This window comes from Oryctolagus cuniculus, chromosome 1 (assembly GCF_964237555.1).
Source record: "Oryctolagus cuniculus chromosome 1, mOryCun1.1, whole genome shotgun sequence".
Taxonomy (NCBI): domain Eukaryota; kingdom Metazoa; phylum Chordata; class Mammalia; order Lagomorpha; family Leporidae; genus Oryctolagus; species Oryctolagus cuniculus.
This window is the reverse complement of record NC_091432.1, coordinates 196386750-196407735: the sequence shown is the minus strand read 5'-3', so window position 1 is coordinate 196407735 and position 20986 is coordinate 196386750. Positions and strand designations below refer to the sequence as shown.

The 20986-nt window shown below is 45.4% G+C and overlaps 1 protein-coding gene across 17 annotated transcripts in view; it reads left to right on the top strand.

Annotated features, from left to right (window-relative positions):
* APTX (aprataxin) overlaps positions 1-17171 on the top strand; it is a 33188-nt gene extending 16017 nt beyond the window's left edge. For 6 of the 17 annotated variants that reach the window (XM_070053246.1, XM_002707945.5, XM_070053271.1 and 3 more), the window contains 7 exons: positions 448-584; positions 5206-5252; positions 6154-6456; positions 7392-7451; positions 8887-9110; positions 16120-16223; positions 16904-17171. In XM_070053246.1, coding sequence (XP_069909347.1) covers positions 455-584; positions 5206-5252; positions 6154-6456; positions 7392-7451; positions 8887-9110; positions 16120-16223; positions 16904-17058 — 1023 coding nt within the window. In that variant the 5' untranslated portion in view covers positions 448-454 and the 3' untranslated portion in view covers positions 17059-17171. Of the gene's footprint in view, positions 1-423; positions 585-5205; positions 5253-6153; positions 6457-7391; positions 7452-8886; positions 9111-16119; positions 16742-16903 lie in introns of those variants that run through there. The other 11 variants (XM_008249001.3, XM_008249168.4, XM_051844736.2 and 8 more) reach the window with 7 other exon arrangements.
* Positions 17172-20986: the final 3815 nt, after the last annotated feature.

Below are 20986 nucleotides of genomic sequence, written 5' to 3'. Positions count from 1 at the left end.
GTGAAATCCCTCTGCACCAGGGTCAGTTCTTTTACTGCGTCATGACATGTTTGCTTACTCTCTTCTTACAGTGCTTATCATGTTACATTATAATTGATACATGAATCTATTCAAGCCCCTCAGGGACAGGGCAATTCATTCTTTGGACCTTCATTAGATAGCCCAATGTCCAGCACACAGAGTAGGTCAATAAGTGTGCAACAATCTTTGATTGTTTAGCATGATGCAGGCAGGGAGATAAAGGCTTAACCAATTATATAATTTAATCCTGCCAGCAGCTCCCTGAGTCTGCCATTATCCTGGGTTTATGGGTGAGGGAGTTGGGAGAGGGAGGTGAAGTCATCTGCCTCAAGACGAGCATCTGGTAAATCACACCTGAGGTGCTGCTGAGGTATGGTCTCCTGCCGCTGGGCCTGTTCCTAGCAGTTCTCTGGTTTTGTCTCTCAGATCGACAATGCGGGTGTGCTGGTTGGTGAGACAGGACAGCCAGCACCAGCGAATCAAACTTCCACATTTGGAAGCAGTTGTGATTGGACGCAGCCCAGAGACCAAGATCACTGATAAGAAATGTTCTCGACAGCAAGGTAACTAGTCATGGTATTGTGATAGCCATGTTTGGTTCTGTAAGATCATGATAACCAAAAGTCCTGTATGATATTGATGGAAAACACATTGTCTGCCAAAGACAAAACTCAGGAACTGACCTCTTTTAGGCAGCACCAGGGCCTCATTCATTCCCGATTCTCCCTTCCCATTGTGGTAACATTCAGTCAGGTGGGGTTTGGAGCAGCCAGGTTTTCACTTATGATCAGGGAACAGTGGAATTGAGTTCATTGGGCAACAAGACAGAAAAATTCTAGGGTCAGCCTGAAACCTTATCTAAGAACAGACTAGGTGGTGCCATCCTTTACATACTGTTTCACACAGAGGGTGGCATCAGGGTCTTGTCTTTCTTAGGGTTTAATGACATAAAAGTCCTTGTCCTCAGGAAAAGGCCTTATCATGTTCCTATAAACGCTGGACATGCCTACTGTAGTGTGACACCCCCACCCCCCCGAGCAGGTTAGAGAGTGGAGTCGGTAGCACTGATTTCCTATATGAGCTAATTTAAGTGAATAAAGAAGAGCCATGCTTGCACCCACAGACCAAGATAGAGAAGCAGCCCCCTCAGTCTCAACAGCAACTGCAGGGGCTGTGTGTCAGCCTGTCCTGTGCCCGTGGTCCCTGTGAGCAGCTCTCTGTCTCAACCCCGGATACTTTGTTTACTTATCTGAAGGAGTGTTTAATGTTACCTCTTCTCACAGGAGCTCAGACTATTCTGTCCCTGTAATCTTTCTCCAACATTCTTTCCACTGCTTCCCTCCAAGCCCAACTGAACTTCTATTTACTGGAATGTGTATTTTATCTCTTTTTCTCTTTTGAAGGCATCTGGTAGTTTCTTTTTTTTTTTTTTTTAACTTTTATTTAATGAATATAGATTTCCAAAGTACAGCTTATGGACTACATTGGCATCCCCCCCCCCCCCCATGACTTCCCTCCCACCCGCAACCCTCCCCTTTCCTGCTCTCTCTCCCCTTCCATTCATATCAAGATTCATTTTCAATTTTCTATATATACAGAAGATCAGTTTAGTATACATCAAGTAAAGATTTCAACAGTTTGCACCCCCATAGAAACACAAAGTGAAATATACTGTTTGAGTACTCGTTATAGCATTAAGTCTCAATGTACAGCACATTGACAGAGATCCTACCTGAGGAGTAAGTGCACAGTGACTCCTGTTGTTGACTTTACAAATTGACACTCCTGTTTATGGCATCAGTAATCTCCCTATGCTCCAGTCATGAGTTTCCAAGGCTATGGAAGCCTTTTGAGTTCTCCGACTCTTATCTTGTTTAGACACGGTCATAGTCAAAGTGGAGGTTCTCTCCTCCCTTCAGAGAAAGGTACCTCCTTCTTTGATGACCTGTTCTTTCCACTGGGATCTCACTCACAGAGATTTATTTATTTATTTATTTATTTTTTTTTTGCCAGAGTGTCTTGGCTTTCCATGCCTGAAATACTCTCATGGGCTTTTCAGCCGGATCCGAATGCCTTTAGGGCTGATTCTGAGGCCAGAGTGCTGTTTAGGACATCTGCCATTCTATGAGTCTGCTGTGTATCTCGCTTCCCATGTTGGATCACTCTCCCCTTTATTTATTCTATTGGTTAGTATTAGCAGGTACTAGACTTGTTTATGTGCTTCCTTTGACTCTTAGTCCTTTCATTATGATCAATTGTGAACTGAAATTGATCACTTGGACTAGTGAGATGGCATTGGTACATGCCACCTTGATGGGATTGAATTGGAATCCCCTGGTATGTTTCTAACTCTACTGTTTGGGGCAAGTCAGCTTGAGCATGTCCCAAATTGTACATCTCTTCCCTCTCTTATTCCCACTCTTATGTTTAACAGGGATCACATTTCAGTTAAATTTTCAACACTTAAGAATAACTGTGTATTAATTACAGAATTAAACCAGTCATATTAAGTAGAACAGACAAAAAAAAAATACTAAGAGGGATAATGTGTTAAGCTGTTCATTAATAGTCAGGGCTATGCTGATCAAGTCTCTGTTTCTCATAGTGTCCATTTCACTTCAACAGGTTTCCTTTTTGGTGTTCAATCAGTTGTCACCGATCAGGGAGAACATATGATATTTGTCCCTTTGGGACTGGCTTATTTCACTCAGCATGATGTGTTCCAGATTCCTCCATTTTGTTGCAAATGACTGGATTTCATTGTTTCTTATTGCAGTATAGTATTCTAAAGAGTACATATCCCATAATTTCTTTATCCAGTCTACCGTTGATGGGCATTTAGGTTGGTTCCAGGTCTTGGCTATTGTGAATTGTGCTGCAATAAACATTAGGGTGCAGACCGCTTTTTTGTTTGCCAATTTAAATTCCTTTGGGTAAATTCCAAGGAGTGGGATGGCTGGGTCGAACGGTAGGGTTATCTTCAGGTTTCTGAGGAATCTCCAGACTGACTTCCATAGTGGCTTGACCAGTTTGCATTCCCACCAACAGTGGGTTAGTGTCCCTTTTTCCCCACATCCTCTCCAGCATCTGTTGTTGGTAGATTTCTGTATGTGAGCCATTCTAACCGGGGTGAGGTGAAACCTCATTGTGGTTTTGATTTGCATTTCCCTGATTGCTAGTGATCTTGAACATTTTTTCATGTGCCTGTTGGCCATTTGGATTTCTTCTTTTGAAAAATGTCTATTGAGGTCCTTGGCCCATCTCTTAAGTGGGTTGTTTGTTTTGTTTTTGTGGAGTTTCTTGATCTCTTTGTAGATTCTGGTTATTAACCCTTTATCTGTTGCATAGTTTGCAAATATTTTTTCTCATTCTGTCGGTTGTCTCTTCTCTCTCCTGACTGTTTCTTTTGCAGTACAGAAACTTCTCAATTTGGGCATCTGGTGGTTTCAAAAAATAATATTAGAACATGATTTAATTCTTAGCCAAGAACTTGCATGAGATATCAGTCCTCATTTCTGGTGGCAGAGTGTGTGATGATGAGTGAGCCAGAGGTTCTGGCATAGGGAAACTTGTGAGCATTCCTTGAAGTTTCTTCAGAAGGATATTAGCAGTAGCTAAGGGAGTTTGTGCATTTTTTAAAAGATTTTATTTATTTTGTTTGAGAGAGAGAGTTACAGACAGTGAGAGGGAGAAACAGAGAAAGATCTTCTATCCACTGGTTCACTCCCCAAATGACTGCAGTGACCGGAGCTGCGCCAATCCAAAGCCAGGAACCAGGCGCTTCTTCCAGTCTGCCAAGCAGGTGCAGGGGCCCAAGGACCCCAAGGACTTGGGCCATCTTCTACTGCTCTCCCAGGCCATAGCAGAAAGCTGGATTGGAAGAGGAGCAACCGGGACTAGAACTGGTGTCTGTATGGGATGCCAATGCCGCAGGCGAAGAATTAACTTGTGCCATGGTGCCGGCCCCTTGTGCATTTTTTAAAAGGTTTTATTTATTTATTTATTGACAGGCAGAGTTATCGACAGTGAGAGAGAGACAGAGACAGAGAGAAAGGTCTTCCTTCCGTTGGATCACCCCCCCCAACTGGCCGCTATGGCCGGCACTGCGCCAATCCGAAGCCAGGAGCCAGGTGCTTCCTCCTGGTCTTCCATGCGGGTGCAGGGCCCAAGCACTTGGGCCATTCTCCACTGCACTCCCGGGCCACAGCAGAGGGCTGGACTGGAAGAGGAGCAACCGGGACAGAATCTGGCACCCCAACTGGGGCTAAAACCTGGGGTTCCGGTGCCACAGGCGGAGGATTAGCCGTGGCGCTGGCCATATTTATTTGAAAGGCAAAGTTACGGAGAGGCAGAGGGAGGGATGCAGGGAAGGGGGAGAGAGAGACAGAGAGACAGAGAGAGAGGTCTTCCTTCCACTGGTTCACCCCCTAGATGGCCACAATGGCTGGAGCTGCGCCAATCCGAAGCCAAGAGCCAGGAGCTTACTCAAGGTCTCCTAAGTGTGTGCAGGGGCCCAAGGACTTGGGCCATCTTCTACTGCTTTTGCAGGTCATACAGTGAGCTGGATGGGAAGTGGAGCAGCCTGAACTTGAACCGGTGCCTGGACAGGATGGTGGCGGCTTTACCTGCTATGCCACAGCATCAGCTTCCACATTTTTTTTTTTTTTTTTTTTTTAAGATTTACCTATTTGAAAGGAAGACAGAGAAGGCAAAGCATACACTCTTTCCTTCTGCTGGTTTACTCTCTAAATTGCTACAACAACCTGAATCTAGGAGCCAGGAACTCCATTCTGATTTCCCATGTGGGTGGTAGGGGCCCAAGCACTTGGACCGTCTTCCTTTGCTTTCCCAGGCACCTTAGCAGGGAGCTAGATCGGAAGTGGAGCAGCTGGGATTCCAGTCAGTGCTCCACGGTGGGATGCTGACATTTCAAGCAGGGCTTAACCCTGTTTGCCACAGTGCCAGTCCCACTGTTGGACATTTTATGGAAGGATTGAAGCTTTTAGAAATTGGTAGGCTTCAGAGCCCAGTCATTTGCATAAGTACCTGGGGGTGCTTACAGGCCTTATGGGAAAAATCTCTAAAGCTGCCGCCTGCAGTGAGGCCACATTGTCCTTTGGGGAGACAGGGGCAAGTTGCTGGTTTTTGTTGTGCTTTTGTTTAACTTTTTCCTATTTCTTTCAGTACAGTTGAAAGCGGAGTGTAACAAGGGATATGTGAAGGTGAAGCAGGTATGTGTGTTTGTAATGTGGACTTCAATTTTATACTTGTTGGTTATCTTATGCTGTTGAGTTTGTTTTTTAAAATGTTTTTTCATTTATTTTCATCTACTAGAAGGACAGAGCAAGAGAGAGATAAAGGGAGAGGTATTTTCTATCTGTTGGTTCACTCCCCAAGTACTCGAAAGGGCTAGGGCTGGGCTCAGCCAAAGCAAGAGCCCAGATCCATCTGGGTTACCCACATGGGTGGCAGGGGCCCAAGTGCTTGAGTCATCATCTGCTTCCCATAATGTGCATTAGCAGGAAGCTGGATCAGAAGTGGAGTAGGATGTGGGTGTCCTGAGTGCTGGCCTAACCCATTGTGCCACAATGCCTGCCCTATATTGTTGACTTTAGAGTGACTGTACCAGCCAATGAGGGCTTTTCTATAATGTGTGGCAGTGACTGGAGCAATATAGGTAAACATTAAGCATAATGCATGGCACACAGTGAGTGGTTAACATGGCAGTGACTTATATTACTAACAATGTTATTGCTATCATAATTCTTTTTTTCTTTTATTTATTTGAAAGGCAAAGTTACAAAGAGGGAGTGAGGAATGGAGGGAGGGAGAGAGAGAGATCCATCCATCCACTGGTTTACTCCCAAAATGATAACCAGGGCTGGGCCAGGTGGAAACTAGGAGCCTAGAACTCCATCCAGGTCTCCCACATGGGTATCAGGGGCCCACGCTGTGTTGGGCCATCTTTTGCTGCTTCCCAGACACATTAGAAGGGATCTGGATCAGAAGTGGAGCAGTCGGGACTCAAACCAGTGTTCATATGGGATGCTAGTGTTGGCAGACAGTGGCTTAACTCACTGTGCCACAATGCCGGCACCTGTTACAATTATTTTGTAATTATTTATTCCCTAGGTGGGGGTCAATCCCACCAGCATTGACTCAGTCATCATTGGGAAGGACCAAGAGATGAAGCTGTACCCTGGCCAGGTTCTCTGCATGGTGAATGAACTTTATCCATATATTGTAGAGTTTGAGGAAGAGGCAAAGAGCTCTGGCCTGGAAACACACAGGAAGAGAAAGAGGTCAGGCAACAATGATTCTGTTGAAAGGGATGCTGCCCAGGAAGCTGAGCCTGGCGCAGGGCTCGGACCTGGGAGCAGCCCCAGCCACTGTCCTGTGCCCCCAAAGAAGGGGAAGGATGCATCTACCAACAAGGTGAGGGTAGTGTGATTGATGGGTGACGTGGAGATTAAATGAGATATAATGACTGTTCAATTGTTTGTACACTGTGAAGTCCAGGCTCAGGGTTATTAACCATAATGAGGGTTATTCGCTATGATGAAAGAGTCATTTGTCTGTGGCTTGGAAATTGCTTGGGTGAATGTCCCTTTATATGCGTTTCTCTTCAGTTCCTGAGGTAAGCCACTTGAAGGAAAGTAGGACAATAATGGCAGTGTATTTTCCACTGAACGACTGAAATGAGTCAGTTGTTTGTATATCTATAGTAGTCTTGCAATAGAACACTTTTAAAAAAAATGTTATTTATTTGAAAGTCTGAGTTACACACACACACACACACAGAGAGAGAGAGAGAGAGAGAGAGAGAGAATCTTCATTTACTGGTTCATGGCCAAATGAATAGGCATGAATGGCTGGGGCTGGGCCAGGCTGAAGCCAGGAGTCTGCCATGTGGGTGCACAGCTTCTATGCCAGGCACATTAGTAGGGAGCTGGATCTGAAGCAGAGCAGCAGGGTCTCCAACTGGAGCTCATATGGGATGCTGATGTCACAGGCTTTACCCACTTTGCCACAGTACCAGCTTCCTGGAACACTTTTCTTAGATTGTGTAATTCATATGCAGAATTCAAGGTGGACTCTTGATCAGGCTGTAGTTGGAGTGCAAGAGGGAAAAGATGTGATTTATGCTTTGACTCCTCTGGCCTCCGTCTAGACACCCACTCCAAAAATAGGAAGACAGTAGGGGATGGCTGTGGTCCTTAAAGGCAGTAGGTTAAAGTAAAGGGAATGTAGTTCTGTTCTCAAAAACTAACTCATTTCCAGGTTTGATTGGACTTTGCTGTTTAACAGTGTTAACTAATGCCAAATTTAGTTACTGGTATTTGCAATTTACATTATCCATTTTTGTCTAGGAACCTCTGGGTCACTGGAGTCAAGGCTTGAAGATTTCAATGCAGGACCCCAAAATGCAGGTCAGGATAAAATTTTTGAATTTAAGCAAATTAGATGTTTTAAATGATCACAGAGGTCATAATTCTACATTAAATCAAAGGATATTAATCCTTTGAGATTTGTTTTATTGGGCTATTCTGTGAGAACAAGTGCTTTTTCCATTGGCAAAAAGGTAGCAACTGGAATTTGGAGAGAAGCTAAATTCTTCAAATGAATATCCCTTCTGCCTTACCTTTTATTATTATTTATTATATATATATATAGAGAGAGAGAGAGACAGAGAGGGAGAGAGCTCCCATCCATTGGTTCACTCCTTGAATGCCTGCAGTGACCAAAGCTGGGCTGGGCCAAGGCCAGGAGCTTGGAACTTAATCTGAGGTCTCCTATCTGGGTGGCAGAGACCCAATTACTTGAGCCATCATTGCTGTATCCCATAGTCTATATTAGCAGGAGCTGGGAGTCAAACCCAAGGACTGTAGTATGGGATTTGTGGGTTTTCCCTGGTGTCTTATCCACTTGGAAAATCCCTACCCCCCAAGTTTCTTTTTTTATTTTTATTCTACCCCTATTTTTTTTTTTTTTTTAATAATTTATTTGAAAGGCAGAGTGACAGAGAGGGGGAGAGAGAGAAAGAGATCCTTCATCTGCTGGTTCACTCCAAATGGCTATATTGGCCAGGGCTGGTCCAGGCTTAAGCCAGGGGACCAGAACTTTACCCAGGTCTCCCACATGAGTGGCAGTGGCCCAAGCACTTGGGCCATTCTTTGCTGCTTTTACAGGCACATTAGAAGGGAGCTGGATGGGAAGCAGAGCAATTGGGACTTGAACTCACACTTGATTTGGGCTGCTGGTGTTGTAAGTAGTGGCATAACCCACTCTGCCATAATGCTGGTGCTTCCCTTCACAGATCTATCTATCTGCACATATATATGTGTATATATATGTGTGTGTATACACACACATACACCCAGGATATGTGTGTGTGTATATATGTATATATATGTATATGTGTGTGTGTATGTATAAATCAATCAATCAATCCAGATCTCCCATGTGGGTGCAGGGGCCCAAGTACTTGGGCCATCTTCCACTGTTTTGCCCAGGCCATTAGCAGGAGCTGGATTGGAAGTGGAACAACTGAGACTTGAACCAGCGCCCAAATGGGTTGCTGGCATCATAGACAGTGGCTTTACCCACTATGCCACAGTGGCAGCCCCTCGCCCACAGATTCTTGTTCTGGGTTAGAATCCTAAATTTCCTACCTAGTAACTATGTGTGTTGTAAAAGACACTGGATCTCTGTGAGTCTCAGTGCTCTCATCTGTCAAAGTTGGGCTACAAAACATTTTGTACAAGACAGTGGTGGGAATTAGGTGACTTAATGAATATGACAGCACCTGGTACACAGATAATTCTCAGTAGATGTCTGTTTTCTTCTCTTGTGCCTCTCTGCTAGGTCTACAAAGATGAGCAGGTGGTAGTGATTAAGGATAAATATCCGAAGGCCCGTTACCACTGGCTGGTCTTACCATGGGCCTCCATTTCCAGTCTGAAGGCTGTGACCAGGGAACACCTTGAACTCCTCAAGCATATGCACACTGTAGGGGAAAAGGTGATTGCAGATTTTGGGTCCAGCAAACTCCGCTTCCGACTGGGCTACCACGCCATTCCTAGCATGAGGTAAGCTTGTGGGAGGTCCTGGGGCCTTCTTGTTCTGTCCAGGTGTTCAGGTAGATTCAGCCTGGGCTTGCTGAGTGTGCTGACAGCCCTGAGGCCCAGGGGAGTAGGATGGGATGTTTTCAAGACCTCTCAGCTTGACTTACCTGCAAACCTGCTCTGCCTATATTTCAGTTATGTATGATTCTTTGTTCCTCTCAAAATTCAGACCTTTCAGGACTTCAAATATGAGCTAGATGCAGCAGCTTGATTCCTCTCAGGTGAGGAACTGTGGTCAGTGGCTTTTATCAGATTTTTCAAAAGCATCTGCAGTGCTAAAATGACTAAGGACTGTTGCTCTGAAGGAAACACACACTGTAGGCTTCTTGAAAGATGGCTTAGTAGACCTAAGATTTAAAATAAAGTGAGAGGACAGTAGGGAGTCTGTTCCTTTGACTTATACCCAGAAGGATTTGGAAAGGAATTATTTTTCAAAAGAATGCAAGCAAGGCAGATCTTCACAGTTCCTTTGACCTGCAGAGTAAGATAATGAGACTGATTTCAAGTTTGTACCTTAATTTTATTTTTTAAAGATTTATTTATTTATTTATTTAGGGGCTGGCGCTGTATTTATTTGAAAGGCAGAGTTACAGAGAAGCAGAGAGAGAAAGAGCGGTCTTCTGTCTGTGGGTTTACTCCTTAAATGGCTGCAACAGCTGGAGCTGGGCCGATCCAAAGCCAGGAGTCAGGAACCAGGAGCTTCTTCCAGGTCTCCCACATGGGTGCAGGGGCCAAGAACTTGGGCCATCTTCTACTGCTTTCTCAGACCATAGCAGAGAGCTGGATCTGAAGTTGAGCAGCCGGGACTTGAACCAGCGCCCAAATGGAATGCTGGTGCCACAGGCAGAAGCTTAGTCCCCTAGGCCACAACACTGGTCCCTGTACTTTATTTATTTATTTATTTTATAAAGACTTACTTTATTTATTTGAAAGGCAGAGTTACTGAGATAGGTAGAGAGAGGGGTCTTCCATCCGCTGGTTCACTCTGCAAATGGCCACAATGGCCAGAGCTGAGCTGATCCAAATCCAGGAGCCAGGAGTTTCTTCTGGGTCTCTCATGTGGGTGCAGGGGCCCAAGGACTTGGGCCATCCTCTGCTGCTTTCCCAGGCACATTAGTAGGGAGTTGTATCAGAAATGGAGCAGCCGGGGCTCAAACCGGCACCCATATGGGATGCCAGCGCAGCAGGCAGAGGCTTAGGCCACTATGCCACTGCACCAGCTCCTGTAGCTTATTTTTTAAAAGTTGTGGTAAAATATGCATTAAGTGTGTTCTTTACTGGCATTAAGTATATTCACATTATGGTGCAACCATCATTGCCATCCTTCTCCAGGACTTTTTTCATCTTCCCCAAATGAAACACTGTACCCAGTAAATAATAATTCCCCATTAGACCAACATTCCCCTTTCTGTCTGTGAATGGAGTACAATAGTCTTTCCTCATCTGTGAGTCTGTGAGGGATATATTACAAGACCCCAGGGGGTGCCTGAAACTACTGAGCTCCATATATATATATACTTTTCTTTCTTCTTCTTCTTCTTTTTTTTTTTTAATTTTACTTATTTGAGAGAGTTACAGCCAGTGATAGGGACAGACAGAAAAGTCTTCCGTCCGTTGATTCACTCCCTAAATGGCCACAGTGGCTGGAGCTGGGCCATCCGAAGCTGGGCCAATCAGAAGCCAGGAGCCAGCAGCCTCTTCTGAGCCTCCCACACGGGTGCAGGGGCTCAAGCTCACAGGTGGAGGCTTAACCTACTGTGTCACAATGCCAATGTATACACTTTTTAACAATATGTACATATCTATGATAAGGTTTAAAAAATTTTTTTTTTTTTTGACAGGCAGAGGTAGACAGAGAGAGAGGCAGAGAGAAAGGTCTTCCTTTTTCTGTTGGTTCACCCCTCAAATGGCTGCTACGGCCAGTGCGCTGCGCTGATCCGAAGCTGGGAGCCAGATGCTTCCTACTGGTCTCCCATGCGGGTGCAGGGCCCAAGCACTTGAGCCATCCTCCACTGCCTTCCCGGGCCACAGCAGAGAGCTGGACTGGAAGAGGAGCAACTGGGACAGAATCTGGTGCCCCAACCGGGATTAGAACCTGGGGTTCCGGCGCCGCAGGTGGAGGATTAGCCTAGTGAGCCGTGGCGCCAGCAAGAGAGTCATCTTAACAATGCACTGCAATGAAAGTTATGTACATTTGGTTTTCTTGAGGAGTTAAGACAAATATTAGTATTTTGGACTGTGGTTGACTTTGGGTAACAAAAACAAACTGCAGGTGGGGGGCACCATACTCTGAGTATGTTATATAAATGAAATCATGCAGTATTTGATGTTTTGTGACTGACTTATTTTACTTAACATAATGATGTCTTCAGAGTTTATCCATACTGTAGTATGTGACTGAATTTCCTTTGGCAATTTTTTTGAGGTCAATACATCTTATATTATTTAAGGGAATACAGGATGAAAGACAACAATGATAGGCACTTGAAGACAGTTTCCAAAATCTTTTTGAGGGCCATCACTGTGATATAGAAGGTTAAGCCTCTACCTGCAGTGCTGGAATCCCATATAGGCACTGGTTCAAGTCCAGGCTGCTCCATTAATGATCTAGCTCCCTGTTAATGTGCCTGGGAAAGCAGTAGAGGATGACTCCAAACCTTGGGCCCGTGCACCCTTGTGAGAAACCCCGATGAAGCTCCTGGCTCCTGGCGTCAGCTTGGCCTAGCCCTCGCTGTTGGACCATTTGTTGATTGAAACAGCAGGTAGAAGATTACTTGCTTTCTCTTTCTCTTTCTCTTTCCTTCTCTCTCTGTATCTCTGCCTTTCAAATAAATAAATAAATCATTAAAAAACATCTTTTTGATGATTTTTTTTTTTTTGACAGGCAGAGTGGACAGTGAGAGAGAGAGACAGAGAGAAAGGTCTTCCTTTGCCGTTGGTTCACCCTCCAATGGCCGCCGCGGCCGGCGCGCTGCGGCCGGCGCACCGCGCTGATCCGATGGCAGGAGCCAGGAGCCAGGAGCCAGGTGCTTTTCCTGGTCTCCCATGGGGTGCAGGGCCCAAGCACCTGGGCCATCCTCCACTGCACTCCCTGGCCACAGCAGAGGGCTGGCCTGGAAGAGGGGCAACCGGGACAGAATCCAGCGCCCCGACCGGGACTAGAACCCGGTGTGCCGGCGCCGCTAGGTGGAGGATTAGCCTAGTGAGCCGCGGCGCCGGCCTTGATAATTTTTAATCCTAAAGTTATACTAGGTTAAATTAAATGACATTCTTTAAATATCTAGATCATTTCTAAGGAAAATACTAAAGTATTCATAAGTTTAAAATTATACCCTTTTGATTTTCTATTCTTTACCAACATTTTTTAACTTAATATTTTTTCAGAAAACATATTTTGACTTACATTATAGTCAAAAGCTTAATAGCTGTACTAAATAACGAGTTCAACAAATAAAAAAAACATAGTCCAGCAGAAAAATAGGCAAAGTCTATAAACAATAATCAATGAAAAGATGTTCAACTTCCCTCATAAAGTTCCTTTGGTAATTTTTTTTAACCACCAACACTCCTGTTTATTTGTGTGGGTAATTATGACTTAGATTACTAATTGCTTTAACTAAATGAAATCTTTGTGCCACATTTCCCACTCTCCCCATCAATACTTTTTTTTAAAAAAAATTTATTTATTTATTTGAAAGAGTTACAGAGAGGCAGAAGCAGAGAGAGGTCTACCACCCACAGATGGCCACAACGGCTGGCTGGAGTTGTGCTGATCCGAAACTAGGAGCCAGGAGCTTATTCCAGGTCTCCCACGCAGGTGCAGAGACCCAAGGACTTGGGCCATTTTCTACTGTTTTCCCAGGCCATAGCAGAGAGTTAGATTGAAAGTGGAGTAGCCAGATCCCGCACTGGCGCCCCTATGGAAATGCCAGCACTGCAGGTGGCGGCTTCACCCACTATACCACAGCACTGGCCCCCAGTACTTTCTTTTTAATTGAAGCATAACTTCCATGCAATAAAATGCAAATAAATGCATATTAAAATTATTTATTTATTTGAAAGAGTTAGAGAAAGGGAGACACAGATCTTTGATCAGCTGGTTCACTGCCCAAGTGCCACACTGGCCAGGGCTGAGCCAGGATAAACCTAGGCTTCATCTGGGTCTCCCATATGGGTACAAGGGCCCAAGCACTTGGTCCATCATCCACTGCTTTTCCCAGGCCATTAGCAGGGAGCTGGATCAAAAGTGGAGCTGCTGGTGGCATCTCCATGTTGGCCCCCATCTAATTTCTTTTAGCAGAGACAATTATTGTCAGTTTCTAGAGCTTCATATAAATGGAATTGTACAATACATGCTTTTTTCTTATTTTTGAAAAATTTTTAAAAGACATTTTATTTGAAAGAGAGAGAGAGAGACAGAGACAGAGACAGAGACAGAGACACAGAGAGAGCAATCTTCCATCCACTGGTTTGCTCCCCAAATGGCCACAACGGCTGGGGTTCAGTTAGGCTGAAGCCAGGAGCCAGGAGCTTCTTCCAGGTTTTCCTTTTGGTTCTGTTCTAAAATATGTTCAAAATAGGATTAGGGACGGCACTGGGGCGTAGTGGGTAAAGCTGCCACCTGCGGCACTGGAATTCCATGTAGGCGCTGGTTCTAGTCCTGGCTGCTCCACTTCCGATCTAGCCCTCTGCTATGCTCTGGGAAAGCAGAGGAAAATGACCTAAGTCTTTGAGCCCCTGCATCCATGTGGCAGACCCAGAAGAAGCTCCTGGCTCCTGGCTTTGGATTGGTCCAGCTTTGGCCGTTGCAGCCATTTGGGGAGTGAACCATTGGATGGAAGACCTCTCTGTCTCTCTGCCTTTGCCTCTCTGTAACTCTGCCTTTCAAATAATAATAATAAAAAAAAATTAAAAAAAAAACAAAAACAAAATAGGAATGCTTCTTTCCCTTTCAGCTACTACAGCTCAGCTCTGATCATTTGTGATTGGGAATGCTGCAGCAGCCTTCTAACTGATCGTCCTGTGGTACTCAGCCTTCGTACAGTCCTTTCTCCACACAGCAGCCAGAAACCCCTGCTTAAAATCTTCAGTAGCTTCCCAGTATAATCAGAATAAAATGCAAACCCCTTGCTGGCCCTAAGGACCCTTTATGATCTGGCTTCTGCCTGGCCTCTGCTCCTTGGCTCCAACAATTCTGGTTATACACTATGGCTGGATTACTTTCTTTCTGTTCCCAGAGTGCACCAGGCTCTTATTCCTTTCAGAGCCCTTGCACTTGGCCTCCATACTCTCCCACTAATCTTGTTCTCCTGGTTTCTCAGCTCAAGTCTGCCTGGGAGAGGCCTTGTCTGAACACTGGCCAGAGATTCAGCCTCTATTCTCCAGCACTCTATCTGTTTCCTCTTTGACTTTTTTCTTAGCACTCTTGCTATTTGAATTGTTCTTGTATATTTATTTATTTATTGTCTTCCCTCATTAGAACATAATTTCTGTAAGGGCAGAGGCTTTTCACATTTTGTTCACTGCTAAATCCCAGTGCCTAGAATAGTGCTTGACCATAGGAGATAATTATTGAGCATTACTTCTTCTTTTTTTTTTTTTTTTTAATTTATTTGACAGAGTTATAGACAATGTGAGAGAGAGAGACAGAAAGGTCTTCCTTCTGTTGGTTCACCCCCCAAAATGGCCGCCACGGCTGGAGCTACGCCAGTCTGAAGCCAGGAGCCAGGCACTTCCTCCTGGTCTCCCATGTGGGTGCAGGGGCCCAAGCACCTGGGCCATCCTCCACTGCCCACATCTGGGCCACAGCAGAGAGCTGGACTGGAAGAGGAGCAACCGGGACTAGAAAGAACCTGGCGTCCATATGGGTTGCCAGCGCCGCAGGCAGAGGATTAACCAAGTGAGCCATGGCGCTCGCCCCTACTTATTCTTAATTAAAAGAATGAATTGAATCAAATAGGTGCACTGTCAATACTTTGTGTACTCATACTTTTATTGTTTGTTATTTTGATTAAGTCTTAGTTTTTAAATTTGTTTTTTGGTTGACTCATAAAATTATATCTATTTTTGGGGTATCATGTGATATTTTGATACATTTATACATGTATAATGTTCAAAGTAGGGTAAACATATCTTCTCAAACATTGATCATTTCTTCGTAGTAAAAACAAAGTCCTTTCTTGTACCTGTATCTTTTTTTTTTTTTTTTTTTGACAGGCAGAGTGGACAGTGAGAGAGAGAGAGACAGAGAGAAAGGTCTTCCTTTGCCGTTGGTTCACCCTCCAATGGCCGCCGCGGCCGGCGTGCTGCGCTGATCTGATGGCAGGAGCCAGGTACTTATCCTGGTCTCCCATGGGGTGCAGGGCCCAAGGACTTGGGCCATCCTCCACTGCACTCCCTGGCCACAGCAGAGAGCTGGCCTGGAAGAGGGGCAACTGGGACAGAATCCGGCGCCCCGAGCGGGACTAGAACCCGGTGTGCCAGTGCCGCAAGGTGGAGGATTTAGCCTAGTGAGCCTTGGCGCCGGCCTGTACCTGTTTTGAAATGTAAAATATATAGTGCATTATTGTTATGACTAATCACCCTTCCATCCAGTAGACCAGCAAAGCTTATTTCTCTTATGTTAGCTAAAACTCAGTACCCACTGACCAACAATTCCCAGACCTCTCTCCCTGTTACTCTCCCCATCCTCTGGTAACCATTTTCTGCTCTAAACTGCTATGAGATCACCTGTTTTAGATCCCACCTGTGAATAAGATTGTATAATATTTGCCTTTGTGTGCCTGACTAAATTCATTAATGTAACGATCTCCAGTTCTATCCATATTGTCACAAGACATAGGATTTCATCCTTTTTGTGGCTGAATATCTGTTGTGTATATAAACCTCATTTTCATTATTCATTTGTCAGTTGATGGACACTTAACATAAGTTTTAATAATTTTAATGGTCAATTTTGTTTTCTTTCAACTAGCCATGTACACCTTCATGTGATCAGCCAGGATTTTGATTCTCCTTGCCTTAAAAATAAAAAACACTGGAATTCTTTCAATACAGAATACTTCCTAGAATCACAAGGTAACAGTGTTCTTTGATTTTTATGTTTGTTCCATTTTTTTGACTGTTCTTATACTTGATTCAGTTGTTCCTAAAGAATAATCTGGCCTTGAAAACAGTCCTATACAAAGAAATTGTTTTGTTTGGATTATAGTGTGATTACCACTTTGCTGTGAGTGGCCTTCTTGGGGGATGCTTTTTTTCAGGGTCAAAAGTGTTCTATTGTGACAGCAGGGATTTAACAGTTGTCATGAGAGTTATTGGAGATCATGGATGAGAAAGCTCTGAACAGTTGTCTGTTTTGCCTTAAGTTTGACAGGAGCTTGTGGGTTGCTTCAAGTGTCAGGAGTGGTTCACTGACAGGGAAGGCTGTGTGTATATAGAAGGAAGCATTGCTTGGTTGTCAAGTGTGGAACTTCAGTGTTGCTAGGATGCTAACAGTTACAGCTACCGCCAACCAGGAGTAACACACTGATGGCCCTTGACAGAGCAGTGTGGATTGCTTAGAGTGTGTCCTGAAGGAATGTATTTTCTCAGAGGTAGGTTACGTGGATTAAGAATCTGAACAAACCCATTTTCCTAGTGGAAGTCTTGCCTCAGGCTTACTGGCTTTTTGAATACCTGGCATGTTGATTGGAGATGTACTTTCTTTTTGGCTCTGTAGAGTAGCTGGGATATGAACTTTTCTCTCTTGCCTACAGCTGTGATCGGGATGGTGCAAGAGGCTGGCGGAGTGACTGTCCGAGATGGGACCTCTGAGCTCCTGAAGCTGCCCCTTCGTTGTCACGAGTGCCAGCAGCAGCTGCCTTCCATTCCTCAGCTGAAGGAGCATCTCAGGAAGCACTGGACAGCGTGATTCTGCAGGGCTGAACGGCTGCTGCGGCTGTTCGGAGCGAACTGCTGGCACCTATTCTGGGTTGCTTGTGAACTGTTCATTTCTTGGATTAAAACATGCAGCATTTTTACAAAGCTTATTCTGGTTTTATTTTTAAAGATTTTTATTTATTTATTTGAAAGGCAGAGTTACAGAGAGGCAGAGAGAGAAAGAGAGAGAGAGAGAGAGAGATAGCTAGCTAGCTTCCATCTGCTGGTCAACTCCCTAAGTGGCTGCAAAGGTCAGAGCTGTGCTGATCTGAAGCCAGGAGCTTCCTCTGGATCTCTGACTCAGGTGCAGGGGCCCAAGGACTTGGGCCATCCTCTACTGCTTTCCCAGGCTATAGCAGAGAACTGGATCGGAAGTGGAGCAGCTGGGACTTGAACTGGTGCCCAAATGGGATGCCAGCACTGCAGATGGTGGCTTTACCTGCTATGCCACAATGCCGGCCCCCTGGTTTGTTTTTTATTTGAGAGTGAGAGAGAGACAGAGACAGGGAGAGCTCCTATCTGCTGGTTCACTTCCCTAATGCCCATGATGGCCAGGGCTGGGCCATTCTAAAGCTAGGAGCTGGGAACCAATCAGCTCTCCCATGTGGGTGGCATGAACCTGATTACTTGAGCCGTCACTGCTGCCTCTCATGGCCCATGTTAGCAAGAAGCTGGAGTCAGGAGCTGGAGCTGGGTATCAAACCCAGGTAACTCTAATGGGGTATGGGAATCAGATATATTTATTTGAAAGGCAGAGTTACAGAGAGGCAGAGAGAGAGAGAGAGAAAGAGAGAGAGAGAGATGTCTTCCATCCGCTGGTTCACTCCCCAGATGGCTGCCATGGCCAGATCTGGGCCAATCTGAAGCCAGGAGCCAGGAGCTTCTTCCAGGTCTCCCACGTGAGTGCAGGGGCCTGAGCACTTGGGCCATCTTCTACTGCTCTCCCAGGCCATAGCAGGGAGCTGGATTGGCAGTGGAGCAGCCAGGACTCAAACCGGCACTCATGCCACGGTACCGGCCCCAAGGGATATAGGAATCTTAATCGGTGTCTTAACTAGTTGGCCAAACACCCGTCCCTTAAGTGGCCATAGTGTAGGGTGATTTGAAATAATTCACGAATTAGGAATCTGGATTTGTCAAGAATGTTCTCGGGATGTGAGGGTGGCTGGGACATGTGTGATCACCATCTCCAGGACCTCTGTGAGGCCTGAGTAATGAGGGTGGAGCAACAGAGTTACCTAATGCAGGGTTTAGGAGCGGAAAGCTGGCTGTCTGTTCCTGTGCCTCGCCTGTATCCTCCCCTCCCGCAGGCACATGGTGGTGGCTTTCAGCAGAGCAGCTGGGGTGGTCTCTTGTTTATCCTGATGGCTGTGCTGGACCGTGTTCTCTGCCTTAGGATAGTCTCCCTTCCTTCACGAGGAGGCTGAGTGACTCCCGTCTTTTCCACTTCTCTCCTAGATTACATAAACGTTCCTGTCGGTTCTTCACTGAGTGGTGAGGCTAGATGAGGGCAAGGAAGATGGACTTTTCCTCTGGTACTGGGGGTCCTGGCCGCTGAGGAAAACTCAGCCCTATGTTCATCACTGCTCAGCTCTCGAGTGTTCTTGCTGGTCTGCTTGGGTATATTGTCAGAAAGCAAAGTTCGTTTATTTGAGGTGTTTCTCCAAAGTAGCTGACAGCTGTCAGAAGCTGACAATCAGAGTCAGTCTAATGCGTTAGAAGGCAGTTATTGAATGACAAGGCTGAATAGAATCACAGCCTTATTTTCCCCTGAGAAGAAATTGGGATGGAACAGTTGTTTTGAATTGGTTTTGGGATAATACTAGATCTAAAGGTAAAGGGAAAACTATAAAGTTTTTGATCAAATTGTTGGTGTATTTGAGGACTCCTGACTTGTTGAAAAAACGCCCTAGAGACCACATTTGACCTCGGTGTTGGTCACAAACAGGATGCCACAGTGAGGGTGGGTATAGAATACTTAGGAATTAATGATTATGGCCCTGCCAGGACACATGAACCATTTTCTAGTTGGCTTTCTGGGCCAGTTATAGGACTTCTTTTCCTCTGTGGGGTCAAGGTTATTTCAGGATCCAGGACACCTTGGCCTTTGGGTAAGGGAAAGTGCCTGTCTATAGGGACCAGTCCTTCCTTTCTGCAGGCGTTGATGGGAGCCCTCTGGCCCAAGCCCCTTCAGGCTGGGTCTGGAGCCAATGATATTCTCCCTGAATGGCTCCCTTTCTCCCTGCATGTGATGGATGCTGTCAGCCTTAGGCTCAGAGCATAAGCATTTTTCCTCTTCTGGGTCAGTCTCTGAGAAACGCAGGTATAAATGGTCCTTGCAGGACCAGATCATAGTTGAGGCTCTCTGCAGGTGTCAGGGACATTTCCTGGTGCCTGAGAAGGGGCATTCAGTCACACACGCTGGGTACAGCTATGAGTCAGAGGCTTAGGGCTCTTCTGTCAGAATTGGCCTCACTGCTGCCCTCTGCTCCCCACAACTCCAGCTTGAAGACTTCCACAGAATTTTTGAAGAGTCTTCCGTAAACCAAAATTTAAAATCCTGAAGCCCACTTTGCATAACCCTCTATGGGTACACACTGTGTTGTTATCAGGGAGTTCGTGGAGCCATGGAAATGCTTCCATTGACTCCAAGATCTATGGACCCCAACTTGAGGATCTCTGCTGTGCATCTGGGATGTTCAGAAGGGGTCCAGGGTCACCACATGGGTCTGGGGCAGACTTTATCCATTGGTCTTTCTGGTCTGTGGATCTATTTTTTTTTTTTAAAGATTTATTTTATTTGTTTGAAAGAGTTACAGAGAAAGGTAGAGACAGAGAGAGAGGTCTTCCATCTGCTGGTTCACTCCCCAGATGGCCACAACGGCCAGAGCTGCGCTGATCTGAAGCCAGGAGGCAGGAGCTTCTTCCCGGACTCCCATGTGGGCGCAGGGACCCAAGGACTTGGGCCATCTTCTACTGCTATCCCAGGCCATTGCAGATAGCTGGATTGGAAGAGGAGCAGCTGGGACTAGAACTGGTGCCCATATGGGATGCCAGCAGCTCAGGCCAGGGCTTTAACTCATTGCGCTACAGCGCCAGCCTGTGTGGATCTATTTTTGATACCATCTCCGTCAGCCTCCTCGATTTGTAGAGAGCCTCCTCGATTTGTAGAGACAGCTGAGACTTGAAGGTTTAAAGGCGTGCTTTCAGCCATGTAAACCTGGTCTTGGCCTTTGTCAAAGTCCTCTCGATGCTCTCAGGTACTGGCATCCTGTTTACAATAAGGATTGACTAACTGTAGTCCCACTCGCCTCTTGCTTCTCAATATTTTCTTCATTCAAAGGTAGAGTAGAAAAATAAAAAGAACTTAGGATTATATCTGAGGCTCAGCTCTGTTAGATGTTAGCTGTGTGAACTTGGGGAACTCATGTAACTTATCTGGGCTGAATTTTCTCATCTGTGAAATGGAGTTAAAACATGTACCCCTCCCCTCAGGGCTGGCTGTAAGGATTAAATAAACATAAACATGAGTGGCCCCTGCCAAACTCTAACCCCATCTCTCTGTGAAGCCTCAGTGTCTCCCATTTTTCTTTCCAATCTTGCTTCTTGTATTTAAAACCAGGGCCTTGGACTGCATGATTCCTACTTGTAAGATTCAAGTCTTTCAGTGTCAGCTGGTTACCTCCCATTTCTCTGCCCTAAAGGTCTCTGTTTTTCTGTTGCCAAACTTGGCAGATGGACGTTCTAAGGTGTAAGAGAGACTTTGCAACCATGTCTCAGCCTACGAAGTATCTGTGTAAAGAAGTATTTGTCCTACTTTGCTGACTTTGGACCCATGACAGGGAGAAAAGGGCATAGCTGAATCTAGGGGCTTGAATGACACTATTAAAACACTCCTGTTTCTTTTTAAAAAGGATTTA